General features: G+C 39.9%; 1 protein-coding gene across 4 annotated transcripts in view; it reads left to right on the plus strand.

Moving 5' to 3' along the window:
* Positions 1–387: 387 nt before the first annotated feature.
* Positions 388–16188, plus strand: part of LOC120537396 (glutamate receptor 3) — a 389304-nt gene continuing 373503 nt past the window's right edge. The window contains exons 1-2 of one of the 4 annotated variants that reach the window (XM_039766306.1): positions 388–1075; positions 1719–1877. In XM_039766306.1, coding sequence (XP_039622240.1) covers positions 988–1075; positions 1719–1877 — 247 coding nt within the window. In that variant the 5' untranslated portion in view covers positions 388–987. The remainder of the gene's footprint in view (positions 1076–1718; positions 1878–16188) is intronic. The other 3 variants (XM_039766307.1, XM_039766305.1, XM_039766304.1) reach the window with 3 other exon arrangements.

The following is a 16188-nucleotide window of genomic DNA, read 5'->3' on the forward strand; positions in this document are numbered from 1 at the left end:
TAGTGTGAGAACGAAGGTACGAAAAAGTGAGGAAGAAAACACATCTTCTGATCTTTCTCACTAAGCGTGCGTTTGTGAGTGGAAAAGCACATCATTTGAGAAACCTGGAGAGCTAGCGCGAGGAAATAAATTTGAATAAACCTTAAAATTCAGCGTCGTGTCCTGTGTTATTCATTTGACGCCTGACAAACAGGTGAATACATGTTAGTGAAATCTGCTCGGACTTTATTATCGAAAAGTAGGAAAAGTTTCAAAAAATGAATCGCGCTCGATCTACACATCAGATAATTTTCCTTCTTTAATTATTTGATATTAGATAATAATAGTAATAAAATGAGATTGGATTATAATACCCTTCCACCCATCTGTACATATAGAATGCCCATCTATCTGTAAATGTAATATATAGAGAATATATTCTGTGATGTAATGCAAGCATTTGATGGCTTCTAATAAATCGCACTGCAGTCAGTAAATATTCAACACCAAATGAAAAGTGCATGCTCTTTATCTGCAGCATGGTCACGGTATGAAGGCTCGTACGTCCAGAAAAGTGGCTTCTGCAGCTTTAAAAGGGGATCAATGGTTGTTTTAAATGAGGGTCCACGTGAGGCAGGCTGCTGTGTTTCTGTGGATGACAACGGCGCAACTTGCGCTCTGCAGTAGCAGCGAAGCTTTAATTCCGCGTCAGATCAAGTTTGATCAATATCCCCCTGCTGGCCCAATTGGAGGAGCCTCATTCACAACCAGCTCTGCTCCTCTCCACCACCATTTTCGGGATAAGCCCCTTATTTAGATTAGTAAGATTTTTTTTCCTTTCCTCCGATAGTCAGTCCGCTCTGCAATCCAGTTCACAATCCAATGAGGCTCGTCGGGGCTGCGTGAGGAAAATTCATCCGGAGGTTCGTTGCTTCTTGGCTTCCAGAGCTGTGTCCATGCAGCTGTCTTCAGCTTCGCTTTAGGAGTTGCAATTAGAAGCTGGCGAAAATGGGACAGAGCGTTTTACAAACAATGCTTTTCTTGCTGGGTGTTCTTGGAAGATCCTACGGAGGCTTTCCCAACACTATCAGTATAGGTAAGTGGCTTTCGATTCTCTTTGTCATCCTCCGCTTAGTTAGACTTAAGAATGAAGCCGCCAAGCGAATGGAAGGGGCGGCTGTGAAACGGGCTCGTTTGCCGTTAAGTTTCTCTACGGATGAACTTTCCTCTTAAGTCTTCTAAGCGACTGCAGGAAAAAGCCGCATTGTGCTCTCCTATATGGTCCTGAAGGATGCGCTCCGTGTAGAACAGAATATATTCACGTCTGGTTCAAAAATAGTTATAATGTAAAAAAAAAAAAATGTATATATATATGCAGTGTGTCAATACTCCTAGAAATGTGGTGTCGGCGAACTACGAGTCAACCGTTTAACAAAGCGATGTCCATTTCAAATGTTAAACAAAAAAACGGTTACATAAACTGTGTAATTCAAAACTCTCACAAATGTGTTTATGGCCGAAGCCGATGTTTTCACAAACCAACAATACAGAATACAATGCAGTCTAAGGTTTTAAAAAAAATCCCGAATTGTGAAACAATCTCCACTCGTCGACGCTTCTGTTACCGCTTTGAATTGGTTCATGGCTTCTTTTTTTCGTGCAAGTTTAATTTACCTGAATTTAGCTATGAATGTCAAGTCCCTGACATTGCATTTCTCTGTGCTTCTTTCTTGTTTTAGGGGGACTTTTTATGAAATCGACAGTGCAGGAGCACAGCGCGTTCAGATTTGCAGTGCAGCTGTACAATACAAACCAAAACGTGACCGAAAAACCTTTCCATCTGAATTACCACGTAGACCACCTTGAATCATCGAACAGCTTTTCAGTCACACATGCATGTGAGTATGCCGGGGTTTCTACGTGTTTATTTGTTGAATACCCCCGAGAGGGACGGGGGTGCTGAGATTTGAGTTCAGGTTTTGTTTTCTTGCAGTCTGTTCAGTGTGGTAACCCAACCTCTCCCCACCTAAGGATCAGCTCTCCGGCGCCGATTCATTACTGCAGCCCACGAGTTAAACATTCGTTGGTCCATTATTTGAATCTCTTTAGTCTAGTTTAGGATCGCGCTGGGCTGGACCCTCACTCGAGAGTATGGGACGGAAAGTAGGATCCAAATTTGGATGGAGCGCCAGTCCGTCACTGGATACGTTGTAGCCACGCCAACACGTCCTCAAACGCTGGAAGTCATCAGTAAGCATTACCTGTGGCTGTTTATGAGGTGGCCGTATACCGGGAATACCTGACAACACACCGGAACACTAGTGGAACCCGAATATTTCACACAGAGATTCCGACTGTGCTCGCGTGTGCGCTCGAATTAGGCGTGCAGAACGAGAAAGCGTTGAGCTGGACGTAAGAGAGCTTCTGTACTGTAATAAATAAATCTCTAGCTTTCTCTCTGTATATCATGTAGCGCCTTCTATCTATCTATCTATCTATCTATCTATCTATCTATCTATCTATCTATCTATCTATCTATCTATCTATCTATCACACACGCACACACACACACACAGTATTTGCCATTTCAGTTCACACACTCCATCCTTTTAGATTTCAGACTTCACGAATGCTTGCTTTAGCTGCTGTTTTTCAGAGAATATTCATAAAAAAAGAACGCTGCCTCCCGGCTTGTCATTTCAATAGATTCTTATCAATTACTCATTGACAGTTCTCGCTGCTTTTGTCGAAAATGAACTCAAGTGTATCCATACATCTCGTTTACAAATGAACAATCGTACGTTTTCATTCCCAGCCAACCCCACTCCAGCATGCTTTCTTCAATTATTTTAGCCATTCCTAAGTCGCATGGAGCTAAGTTTGTTAGTGGTAAATCTGCTCTCTTTATAGATACAGAGCATGATTTTATAAAGACAGAAAAAATAGAAAGAATAATAAAGAAAAAATACTGACGGACATAAACTGTGATCATGTGAATGTAGAAAACGTATTAATTTAATTGGGAATTTCATGCAGAAAGCAAACTGCACCCTTGGGGATCAGAGTCATTCATCCTCGTTTTCAATTACCAGCCCCTTGTGTGTAAATGAAATGAAAATATAATGTACCTATAAAATTCACTCCAAACTCCTTGTTAAGAGCCGTCGATACTCAGTGCCGGCCAACGGCGTTACAGAAGGGAGCAGAGTGGGGCGTTCGAGTCTCTCCAGCCATGCTGCTATTCCCCCAGAATTTGCAGGCTGTGGACTCACATGCTCGAGCACGTTTCACTGCTTTCACAACAAAGCCCATATATCACTTCTTCAAGTGCTATTACGATTTATGTGGCTTTCTTTACGAGCTTTGATTTATTGTTGAGGCTTGACCAAACCAGCGCCTGAGGAGACCTGGAGCGAGACTGTAGGATCGACTATAAAACCCTTGGAGGGGCACCACTGGGAGAGTAGCATCAGTGCAAGCCAAGGAATGCTGGGGGCTGTGGATCATAAATATTTGGTATAAATACGTTACGATCACACAGACCTTACTCATTTGAAGGCACCCATAAGTCTTATTTTGTAGTTGTGGTCTCTGTTACTTTGATCCTCATGTTGTGCTCACTTTATATCACACAAGTCATGCTCACTTTCGTTTTAAAGCAATTTTGAAGAGCAGGATAATAGACGTGGTGGTGTATGCTTACACTTTAAGCACTTGCCGATTATTTAATGTAACTCAAGTTCTTACAGCCGGCACAAGTGGGATTTACACCTACAAATTCAATCCATTGCAGTGGGTTCAAAGTATCTCCTTTATAGTAGTAGTAGTAGTAGTGCTTATGAATAATTATGCAAATATTATACTTGTTGATATTCCCAATTCCTACTCCTTATATTACGTGCCTGGAATTGCTGGCTTATTAATGATAGTATTAGTACTACGAATGGTATAATTAATATTAGTATTTTAGGGTGGTATGAAAATATAATGTATAGCACTGGTGCTTCACCAATCCAAGTCCTGAGGTCAAAGCCCGGTGGTTGTCTACATGGAGTTTGCCAGCACGTTTCCTTAGTGTCTGCGTGACTTTTCCTCCAGCTACTTCAGCTTTCCTCCCACACCTTCAAAGACGTTAATTGGCAACTCAAAATTGGCCACCGTGTGAGTGTTGTGTGGGCTCTTTAATGGATGGCTGCCTTGTCCGACTAAGGATAAGCTATATACACCTACCATTACCCTGAATTGAATTAAGTAAGTTTTGGGAATGGTATGTATCTTATTATTAAGGCCAGTTAGCAGCAGAACACAGTGGTATTGCTGATACCTCAGTAGTCCAGAGTTTGAATCCTATCTGGGGGTAGTCAGCAGGTGCTCCCAGTGCTGGCTTCCCCCATGCACTCCAGTTTCCTCCCGCATCTTAAAGACTTGCAGGCTAACTTGACCAATGTCGCTAAAATGGCCTTAGTGTGGGTGACTCTGGTTCTGTGTCTACACATGCCCGTCAGAGTAGTGGCATCTCCTCCAGGCTTGGCAGTGCCCAGTGCTGCTAGGGTTTCTTGGCATCTCCATATGAAAGTAACATTGCTCACATTTGACAACTGTTGGACGTTACACCAGAACAGAGGCAATGATGTTCCTGAACATGTGGCTCCCTTCCATCAGTTTTCTTTTATGCAGTTATAGTTAGGTTCCATTTCTTCTATTTGTAGTATGTGTACTTCAACAAATGAGAATATAACACTATACAAAAGTGTTTAAAAATGGCAAAAAGGTGCAAAATGTAAAATTTAAACAGAAACAGAAGAACACCATGCAGGGTGTATCAAAATTCAAGATATGCCCTCTGCCCTCCTCACCATAAAAAGCCTCAAGTGAAAGTTAAACACACGGCATATGCTGGAAATGTTCCCCTAAATCAGCTTCATATTTCGTTTAAGACACATATTCGTAATGCTTCATGTTTAGTGCACATACAGTACATCCTATCCCTGTATCACTGTGGATTTTCTAATGGCTGTTCTATTTTTTTCCACCCACATCCTAAAAATGTGTGTGTTAGAATAACAAATGAGTCTAAATTGCTCTGTTGGGAGTGAGTGTGGGGGGCGTAGTGGTATTGCTACTGCCTTGCAACAAGCAGACTGGTGTTAAAGTCCTGGGTGCCCCCAGGGTGAGGCATTTACATGTTCTCACTGTGTCTATGGGGGCTCTTGCTATGGTCCAAATGACATGCAGATTAAGGGGACTGGTGATGCTCAGTTGGCCCCCGATGTGTGTGTCTGGGTGTGATGGCCTGGTGCTTTGTCCAGGGACTGATCCTGGAATGGGATCGGCTTCAGCTTCCCTGCATCCCTGCTCTGCACAGATAGGTTTAGAAGATGAATTGGTGCCCATGTGCACTTCAGTGACATTCCATCCAGGACTGGTTCTTCCTTCAACCTGATGCTGTCACAATAAGCTTCTGGCTCTTTGTGTTCCCACTTTAAGTGAATTCAGAAATGAATGGATGGATGAGCATAAGATTCTTAAACCCGTATCCAATCCAATGGAGTTTGGGAGAAAGGGGAACCAGAGCTTGTCCCAGAAGCACTGGTCACAAGGCAGTGAGAACACCAGTCCATCTTGGTGGATGGATTTGAATAATATGCAGCATTTTTGTACCACATGGTGCCTCCCATCTTGTTTCTCAGCCTGGTCATTTTCTCTCATGACAGTGCATGCTCTCCTTGCACTTTCATGCATTTTTCAGGGATACTTTGGTTTTGTACATGTCCCAAAAATATGTAATGAGGTTTCACCAGTAATTGTAAATTGGGTAACAATTTTTATTTAGGTATTACAAACATAAATCTATTACTCACTTACAGTTATGTAACAAGGCCTTAATGAACACTTTTTTGAGTCTTCATAACGTTTACAAAGCATCATTAAACTGTTCATACATCTCTGCAATGTGACCCACTAACAAAATGTCACTTTAGTGTGGTCTGAGGTGGCTTAACTGAGACACATTCCTCTTGACATTTCATATTTTGTATAAGATCTGTAAATCCTTCATATGAATAAGTAATTTACCATCATGTCAATAAGCCACACTGCCGAGAGATGAATAACTTGTCTACTGATGTTACGTAAGGGTTATGAAGACCAAAAGAACCCTTTGTTAAAGTCTTGTTGTTTAAGATTAAATGAGTAATAGATGCATTTTTGCAGTCCCTCAACTAAAGTGTTACCATGAATTGGTACAGTAATGGCGAGGGTGAGTGTGTCCTGTGATATATCAGCATCCCCCCCAAAACTGGTTACTGCCTCGCACCCTGTGCTGCTGGGATAGGCTTCTGTTCTCATGGCCCTGCAATGGAATAACAGGCTCAGGGAATTGATCAAATATGAGGGTTCTGGTCACACAACTGGCTTCTCTGTCATATTTCTGTTAAGAAATAAATGTGGTCATTTTTTTATTTGATGATATATAACATACTTTCTTAGTATGTGACGTGTCTTGTTTTATTAGTTTATTATTAGTATTAATGGTATTTCTTACAGTGTGGGGAATCTGTAATAATATGGATGAATGCAATTGAATTTTTCAGTAAAAACATCGCTACAGATCCAGTATGTGCTGTTATTATCACTTTGAATCGCATCTAAGAATATATTAAATTTACCATCACAGCCAGGGAATTTTTATATGAGACTGTAGTATTAGCACCATACATTAACAACCACTCAACCTTAGTCCTTCATCTACAACAAAAATAAAAAAATATCACACGTAGCTTCAGTATATAAAAATCTCCATATACTTTACATGAGACCATACACTGTGTTGTTTTTATTCAATGCACAGACCACACATTGTTATTTATTTATTAATTTATGAATTAATGAATTTATTTATTAGTAGGTAGGTGCCGTGGTGCTCTGGGAAGCTTGACCTTGGCCCTGGCTGTGTAGTCTTTGCACATTTTCCCTCCATATTGGCAGGTCTGCTTCCGTGTCTCACAACATAAAAGTGCGCAATGTCATCTTAACCGGAGGGTCTGAATCAACTCAAAGTGTGAGTGGTGGTCCTGGTGCCTGATGAGATCTAAATCAACAGGAACAAGTTCATGAAACGGATAAATGGATACATTTAACAAATGCTTTAACCTCAGTGTAGCTTAGAAAACATAAGTGATAACATGAAGATTTTACACATACAAATGTTGTGAACAAATGATTTTAGTAACTTCTGTAATTACTTTGCAGCTACTATATAAACGGTATGTATACTGTATATATATATATATATATGTGTGTGTGTATATATATTTATACTATATACACATATACACACACACACACACACATATATATATATACATACAGTGTGAAATAATTTCAGCAGCATGGGCACAGTGGTCTTTGTGGCTACCTCACAGCTCAAGATTCCTGGGTTCAAATCCCTAACACAGTCAATTTCAGTGTAGAATGTTCTCCCTTTCTATGCTTACAGTAAATATGTTGACCCAGGGTATGCTAACTTTTTCCTGAATATCCAAACATGGTTAACTGGAAAAGTTTCATTGACCACTGAAATGTGAGTATTGGCGCACCATCTGGAGTTGGTTCCTAACTTGTACCTAAAAATACACAGCAAATTTATTTGGCCTCAAAACATTAATCCAGAGTCGATTAATGTTTTCACAAAACTTAGAAAAAATGGAGATTGGTAATATGGGCACATTTTCAGCTACTTCAAGGTTGCTGATCTCATATATGTTAATATTTTGATATTTGATTCATTACTGGTGGTTCCTGCCATTTAAGAGACACTCCCACACACAATTTAATATTTCAGCTATTTGTTTATTATGCACTTGCAACTCATGAAGTACATCATTACATTTCTTATGAACACCCAGAATTACAGCGGATTACGCTAATTCAGATTTTGTTTGGACAATGATAAATCCATTAAATATTGGTTAGTACTTTTCTCTTGCAGTCAATAAAGTATCTATCTATCTATCTATCTATCTATCTATCTATCTATCTATCTATCTATCTATCTATCTATCTATCTATCTATCTATCTAAAAGATTTTGACTTGAGTCAGTGAAATAGTGTAATCAGTAGCTTTTTATAAACGAGAATGTAGTCTGATTTATTTCTATTCTCTACATAAACCTTAAATATGTTTTTTTAATATATTTTGATAAATGTCTCCTTTTTTATCAGTTTAATGTCAACACAGGAAATCACAGTAAGTCCTATATATTAAACTTGGAGCTGTAATATTAGCATCTTATACATACATAATTAGCACACATTAGCCCGACACACATTATCTGTTCCACATCTCATAACAACTGGAGTCGTAAACAGAATTTCAAATAGGCAGTTGGCCAGACAGGAGACAACTGATTATTTTTAGTACTTCTGCCTTATGACCAAACCAATATTTTTTTTTTGGCAAGCACATACTTCAAAATCTTAGCTCTGTATGAATAAAGTTTCAGCTGTCAAGGGTATCTATAGGTATTACCTCTTCTGGATTGATAAAGTAAGGTGTGATTTTCCTAAAACTGAAAAATGGTAAAGACACAGACATTGATTTCTGCAAATAGTGTTTAGTAGAGATGCCAGCCCCGGGCAGATGAGTAATTGAATTCAATTATGCCACATACTCCAAACTGACTTGTAAAGAGATGTGATTATGTTCTTATGCAAGTTTTATTTTGTCGTGGTGTTTTATCTTATCCCGCTTCACAAACCATTTCTGATAAGTGTGTGTCCTGTCCGCAACGCCTGTTTCAAATGATGGAGTCTTAGAGCTGGCTGCACATTCACAAACCATCCGTTTATGTGAGCTGATGGCTCACCTGTGTGGATGATGCATTTGAGGCCGTCCTGTCAGCCGGGCTCACTCGCTGGAGGTGCTTCTGTCAGCTCACAATTCACTGATCCAAGTGATCAGGTCAGGAGCTGTCTCTTCAGATTGGTCATGGGCTCAGAAAGGGGGCTTCAAATCTGACTGCTCACCTGTCCAGTTGCCTTATAGGTACTCATGCAGAACTTGTCTAGTTCACTTTCAGGGGCCTCCAATTAAGCTGTCCACTTGCTTTTCAAGAGCTCATTGTTTGCTTGTCCAGTTTAATTTCAAGATCTCAATGTTCAGCTGTTGGCTTCTTTTGCCGAAGAGCTATTTCTGTCTGCTGCATCTCCCTCTCTCTCTCACTCCTCCTCTGTCTCTCTCTCTCTCTCGGTGCTTTCTGATATTTTAATTCAGCAGTGCAGCCAAGGTATGAGAGCTGACTATCCGCCAGCTCAGATAATCAAATAGAGAGCTCATTGCTCATCCGTCCCTATTATCTGTTTAAAAGATGACAGTTCACTCGTGCAATTAATTTTGTACATCTAGCAATTTGTTTGCACAGTTCATCTTTTCATGATGGGGTTATTTATCAGCACAGATGCTCCTTTCGTGAGGTGATAGTTCACTACTTTGGATTGTCACTTTGAAAGCTGACTGTCCACCTTTCTAGATCACCTCTTTGATAATTGATGACACACTTGTCTGGATCATCCCTTGGATCTCGAATTTCCACCTGTCGTCATTTCTGCTTTAACAAATGATGGACTGTCTGTCTGGATTCTCTTTGAAAGGTGAATGTCAGCCACCCGGTGGGGCCATTTATCTTTACAGCCATTCATTCTGAAAATGGACCCTTCACCTTGCTAAATTATGTTTTTCTTTAACTACTCACCTTTTCCATGTGCTATTTTTTAAGAATTTTACAATACACGCATTTTCATTCTGTCCTGAAGTTCTCATTCTCATAGATGGCTCTGCAGCTGTGAAAGTGTAGGTCATTTCTGTTACACCTGACGGCACTCATGTCCAGACCTACTTCTGTAACTTCCTACCTTAATACACAATTGGAAAACAGACAAATCTTCTCTTGAAACAGCTCACTGATCTATATAGACTCACTTCTAAAAGTTTGTCTCTTCCTGTCTACATCTTCATCGTCTGCCTTTCTAGACATTTTGTTTATATGCTACTTTAACAAAAAGAGAGAACAACAGTAAAGAGTTGGGGTGTCAAGCCTGACACCCCATATAATTGGTTGCAGCAAAATAAAAATAATAAGAAACATGCAATTATACACCTATGACAGGTGGGAAGTTTTGAATGCGAGTTCAAAAAAGAACTGTCCCAAGATGGTTAGAGCTTCCAGTTTGGAGGTTTTGGAGTTTCTAACAGGAAGAGGCGGGTCCAGGTGGATGGATACCGGATGTGACATCAGAGGTGTTCTCGACCTCAATCAACCAGTCTGTAGAGGGAGGAAGAGGGAAAGACATTAGGACACAGCGCCAACCCCTGGAGCGGCGGTGGAATACAGTCACTAGAGCCCTTCAGCTGTCCCCTATGCACATGTGTGTGACACTACCTGAACTTTTTCAAGAATATCCCTTTACTTAAGTGAATTCGTTAAAATGTCAGTTTCGTTCCTCCCAGATGTTCTGTGTGAAAGATGGATCCTTACCCACCTGGATGTTCCCTTTATTAACCTGTTAAGATGGTTTCTGTATCAGTAGAATGTCTGCTGTGTTACACAAGCATCCCCTAGTTAAGACGTCCATCCACCCATATCCTAACTACAGGGTCATGGGGGTCTGCTGGAGCCAATCCCAGCCAACACAGGGTGCAAGGCAGGAAACAAACCCTGGGCAGGGCACCAGCCCACCGTGGGGCGCACACACACACACACACCAAGCACACACTAGGGACAATTTAGATTCGCCAATACACCTAAAGCTGCATGTCTTTGGACTGTGGGAGGAAACCGGAGTACCCCGAGGAAACCCACGCAGAACATGCAAACTCCACGCAGGGAGGACCTGGGAAGCAAACCCGGGTCTCCTAACTGCGAGGCAGCAGTGCTACCCACTGCGCCACTGTGCCGCTAGTTAAGACGTTCTCCTTGAAATCTAATTTTATTTCTGCTTTTCTCATTGGTCACTTAAGATAGGAGTGATGGAAATCAACATTATCTATGTGTCTTTAGATGACTGTGGAATCCAGTTCTTCAGCCACAAACCTCAGGATAGCGAGGGCAGGAGCCTCCATGTGGGACTCGCTTCCCCAAAATTGTTCTCTCTTGTGGATGGCAGATTTGTTTGGCCTTTGATGGCAGTGGGTAGAGTGATGACTGTGATCTGAGGTGTCTAACTTAGTTATTTAAGGTTTAATAGCTCTAAACTTCCATCCCAGCAACAACTGGACGTTGGCTTCCTTTCTTATGAATGGCAGCCAAACTCTAGAATGTGGTTTACGTTGGTAGACGGTATGCATTTTAAGCGATATATTGCTGAAACTGAAGGATGAAACTGAAAGGATAGGTAGCGAACGACAACAAATAAAACAAATGGGGAATATTCATTTATTGTACCTTTTATTAGTGAAAGGTAAAATACAAAATGTTATTTCTTCTCTAATTTTTAAAGGGTTATTTTGATAAAATTGTAAAGACTGACATATTGAAGGCCACATTTAAACGAAATCGGCCGAGTCAGAAATGCTATTAATGGCGCACCAGTTAGACACGCAAAGGTGCTGACTTGCTGAAGGGGGCTTTCTCAAATAAAAACCCAAGAAACTTTGCTTTTTCTTTTGATTTTGTTATAACCACCTCTTTTGATGACTGACATATATCAACTTTTTCCTTTCGTTACTTTGGTGGCTTCAACATGACCATTTTGAGAGCTTTTTCAAGGTATCCAACACTTTCAGTTTCCTGAAACCATAACACAGTTCACGCTAATCCAGGTTTAGCGTGTTAGGACATACGTTTTAAAATATAGATCTGTAGCTTAAAAGCAATAGGTCAAATTTAGGCAGTGACTGAAAAAAAAAAAAAACGAAACATTTCTTAAAGATTCAAGTTGTTGTAGCTGCCAAGTGTTATTCTTATGCTACTTGTTAGAGGCAGGTAAGACAATATGAATTAATTCATGATAAGATTATCATAATTTCATAAATGGCAAGGTTTTGTTATATTACAATATTGTGAGATAATGGACATCAGATGTATATGCAGATATATACAGTATGTTGATTCATAAATACACAAAATATACTGGATATAGTTGCGTGCATTGGTTCATATAGACTGTTTTTTATGTACCACTGAGTGTCTGTCTGCACATCCATAAACTTTCATGTAAAAATAATAAAACATTCAAAAAAAGATGTTAGAAAATGGCTTATGTGACCATTGTATACTACATTCAAAAAGTATTCTGAGAAATTATAGTCAATCAATTTTCTCAGTTAGTCATGCACTTGAGTTAAAGAAGGCATTACCTCACTTTTAAAATCCATGAGTTAAGCTTTTTTTTAATGGATCTGAAATTCTGTCAGTCTCAACAGTTGCAAGTAAGAAAGGACAGTAAGCACGTTGGTTATTTACTCGCCATTCCTCACGTTAACACATCAGATCGCAGGCTTGCTCGTCAGTGCATGCATGTGATTGTGTGCAAGTTGAGCGGTCTGATTGTACTATACAGAGTGTTACATCAGTTCCAGTATTTGTGAAACAGGAAAATATAAACATTCAGATTATTCTGTACCCAAGATCACTGATCTGCATTCAGAAACTCTCAAGGCACTCGGGCTTTTTCTACGCAAACAGAAGTAAATGCAGGGTGTGCTCTTAAGGGTAGTCAGCTCTTGCCCATTTCTGACCTTGATGGTCCTTAAAAGAAATGCTGCCACTAAGGAATAACAAAATCACCATTGCCCCTTTCAAATAATGATAAAGAGCTAAAGTTTCATGAAGTGATAAGTGATTACCCTGGCAGTTGGAAGAAAAAAGTGCAAAGAGTTAGGCTGTGTAAAAGAAGAAAAAAAAAGATTTCTCAATGTGATTTTTGTCTCATAAAGTTAGGAAAAGAAGTCAAAGCATGATAGGAGTGCATGTACAGTATGTTTAGCTGCTAAACAGTGCAGATCATCAACAGCCATGCAGTTCTTTGAAAGTGTTTGTTTTCTTCTAGTGAGCTATCATTTTCAGCATTAACCTTCCTAAGCTGCTTTTATTTTGTGAAACTCACACGGCGTGTTATAATGATCCGTTATGAAAGTGAATATGCGAACCAAGGGAGGCTGTACAGTGCAATCATGCCACGTTCAACACTTTCTGAAACACAAATTCAGTTCTGTTTTTTGTGGCTTCTGAGGAGGATTTGTAATGGCAGGGGGGAAAGAAATAAAGAAAGAGAGAGTAGCAGGACAGAGATGGAAGAGGATATGTGTGATTTGTTAGATAATGAAAGAAAAGAAGACGAGGACCCAAAAACAAATCTGACTTTTGAAATAGAACATGACAGTTCTCATGTAATGATGAAATGAAACAAAGATGCTAAACCACTGCTGTGCCTGTCGGTAAATCTTTTCAAATTCACCTGAACTGATCTATAAACCTAAACCAATGAATATATCTGAATGGATGTATTCAAACCTATAAATACATATAAATATATGTATAAAAGCTAATTTATTTACATAAAGTATATATGCTGTACATCAGAACCAGTGTGCACTGTAAATGTGTAAGGGTGTATTCAAATTTAGTTAGATAGATCATGAAAAGTACTATATAACAATAGATAGATAGATAGATAGATAGATAGATAGATAGATAGATAGATAGATAGATAGAACTGTATTTGGGGAACTTTCGCTTTTTACAAAAGTTCTTTAAAATATAAATAATAAATAGGTGGAAAATAAATAAACACACACTTTCAATACAGCACTTAAACAGATATGGTGGTGTTCTTGTCCTACTTTATAAAATTGTGCAGTTTATTAGCTAAACAGATTTTGTCTCATTTGGTCAAACAAAGAAAATGTTGCTTTGCTTTCAGAATCATTGATTGATAAAGAAATCAGTTATTCTCACCCCCTTTATCTGGCCAGCCCTGCTACTCTAAAATCTTAGGTCATCTCAGGGAAGAGGATAAAAGTCGGGCTTTCTAATGCAATTGACTGTTCAGGTGGAGTTGCTTCTGCAGGGCTTTGGCTTCAATGCTTTGTCTTGGTCTTTTCCTTCCTACTTGGATGTTTTTCATGAGGCTCAAGCCTAAACATTTTGCTTATAATCACTATTCCTCTTTATCTCCATGCTGTCCTTACCATTGGACGGTACACTTATCTTTATGTTCTCTTTGGAACCTGAAGGTTTACCTGCCCTGACTTTCTCTTTGAAAGCTGAATGTGCCCATATTGATAAATCCACACCGTCCTATTGCACTGCTTTAGAAAGGAAGTACGAAAGAAGATGAGACGTAATCAGAACACCTAGCCACGTTTATTACTGAAATGTCAAACTGATCTGTCTTTAAATCCAAATTAGAAACAAAACTCACAGCCAGAAAATTCAAAGCAAAGACTTGTTCTCCAGAAAACACTACAACAATCCAGACATGCTAAACGTTTTGAAGTTCAATCCACAATCTTGGATGATCAGGAAGTGCACAGCCTTGACCTTTCTCCAATTGTATTGATGACATCACTTGCTGCTCACTCCCAATATTCACCTTAGCATTGTGCTCAAAGATCACGTCACCTGTAAGAAAACAACAATGGAGTCACACTTAATCTAAATAAAAATACTCTGTGGATGAAAATAATTGTTAGATTTCAGTCATCCATTGTCCAGAACCATGAACAGAATGAAATCCTGCCATTAAAAGGTGCTGAAAAAGTCAGGCAAAAAGTAAAAAGAACTCAAATCATAAGCACTCCATGTTCTTTTTGAAACCCGACTCTCCATTTTCCTAGATGATCTGTTTGTTCAGCTATGACAGATTGAGCCTTGTCAGTTCTTAATGGTCTCAAATGAATGGGCCAGTAGGCAACTTCTGAGACTAGAATGAGTGTAGTTTTAAGAAGGTCAATGTCAGTGAAGTACTGACTGATAACAATGTTCATTACCATGTGTGCATGATTTTTGTTATCAGTTTGTTGAACTAGTAATACTAAACCTCGTGCAGGAGCCTCAAGAGGTACCTACTGGTTCATTTGACTTGACGTGGTTTGATCTGGGGCTCTACTTGTAAAGCTGTCCATATGTTACTATATTTTTAATCAAGGCTTGTTAAGATGGATATGTGGCAGCTCTCAAGCTGTGCTTTGGTCCTTCACCTTTATTTCTTCCCATGTGGATTATGATGGAACCCAGGGCGTCAGTGAGCCCAAAACCCTCAAATACAATCACACAACGAGTCCTGGGTTCAAATAACAGAAGGGTTATTAAACCGTTTTTTCCATAAAATTGCAAAAAGCACAAAGACACAAGTTTTCTCTCTCCACAATACCACCGCACTGCCCTCCTTCAACCGAGTGTTGCTTCATGCCATCCCAGCTTTGACTCGCCTGGATAAGGGATTGTGGCCCCTTTTATTAAGGACCCAGGTGTACTTCCGGTGCCAGGGTGATTGCTCGATGGAAGCACTTCCAGGTTTTGTGAAAGTCCATTATCACAGGGAGCTTACCTCCCTGCAGTGCCCTCTGAGATGTAGTCTGGCAGAGCGGCCCTGCTGGCTTCCCACTGGGCACTGATATCCAGGGACGCTGCCATCTAATGTGATGGGGAAGTAAAAAAAAAATCCAGTGACATCTTCTCTTTTCAGTGGGCTGTCCGTCCATCCCTTTTGGGCCTCCAATCTGGGTCTGATCCCTTTCTCCTCCACAGCCTGGATGCCTATCTACCTGTTAGGAGCCTCCTTTCTAGGTAAGGACCCGGGATGCCCGTCCAGCCCATGTCGCATGTAGAGGATGTAATCTATGTTCATTACTGGCCATTTGCATGGTAGGTGGGGCTCAAGCATTTTCTTGTTTGCAGCCCTAGGTCCTAGCTTTCTACTTGGCTATATTACGATTGTTGGTTTGGTTTATTTTTGTATCCATTTTTAGTTATTATTTATTCTTTGTTGTGGTGAGGCTGCTGTTTCATGGTTGATTTTCATGGCTGTAACCTCGTTTTTTTATCACAATGATGCCACTTGCAAGGTGTTTTGGTTCATTTTGTCATTACACAAGCCTTTTTTGAGAGAGTGGCATGCTACATCCTAGCATTGGGACGTTCAGTTTCAAAACTCACTTTTATAGTGTGTGTTAGGAGCAAATTCAATACTATTTAGCGTGATGATTT

Source organism: Polypterus senegalus, chromosome 10 (assembly GCF_016835505.1).
Source record: "Polypterus senegalus isolate Bchr_013 chromosome 10, ASM1683550v1, whole genome shotgun sequence".
Classification (NCBI taxonomy): Eukaryota; Metazoa; Chordata; class Cladistia; order Polypteriformes; family Polypteridae; genus Polypterus; species Polypterus senegalus.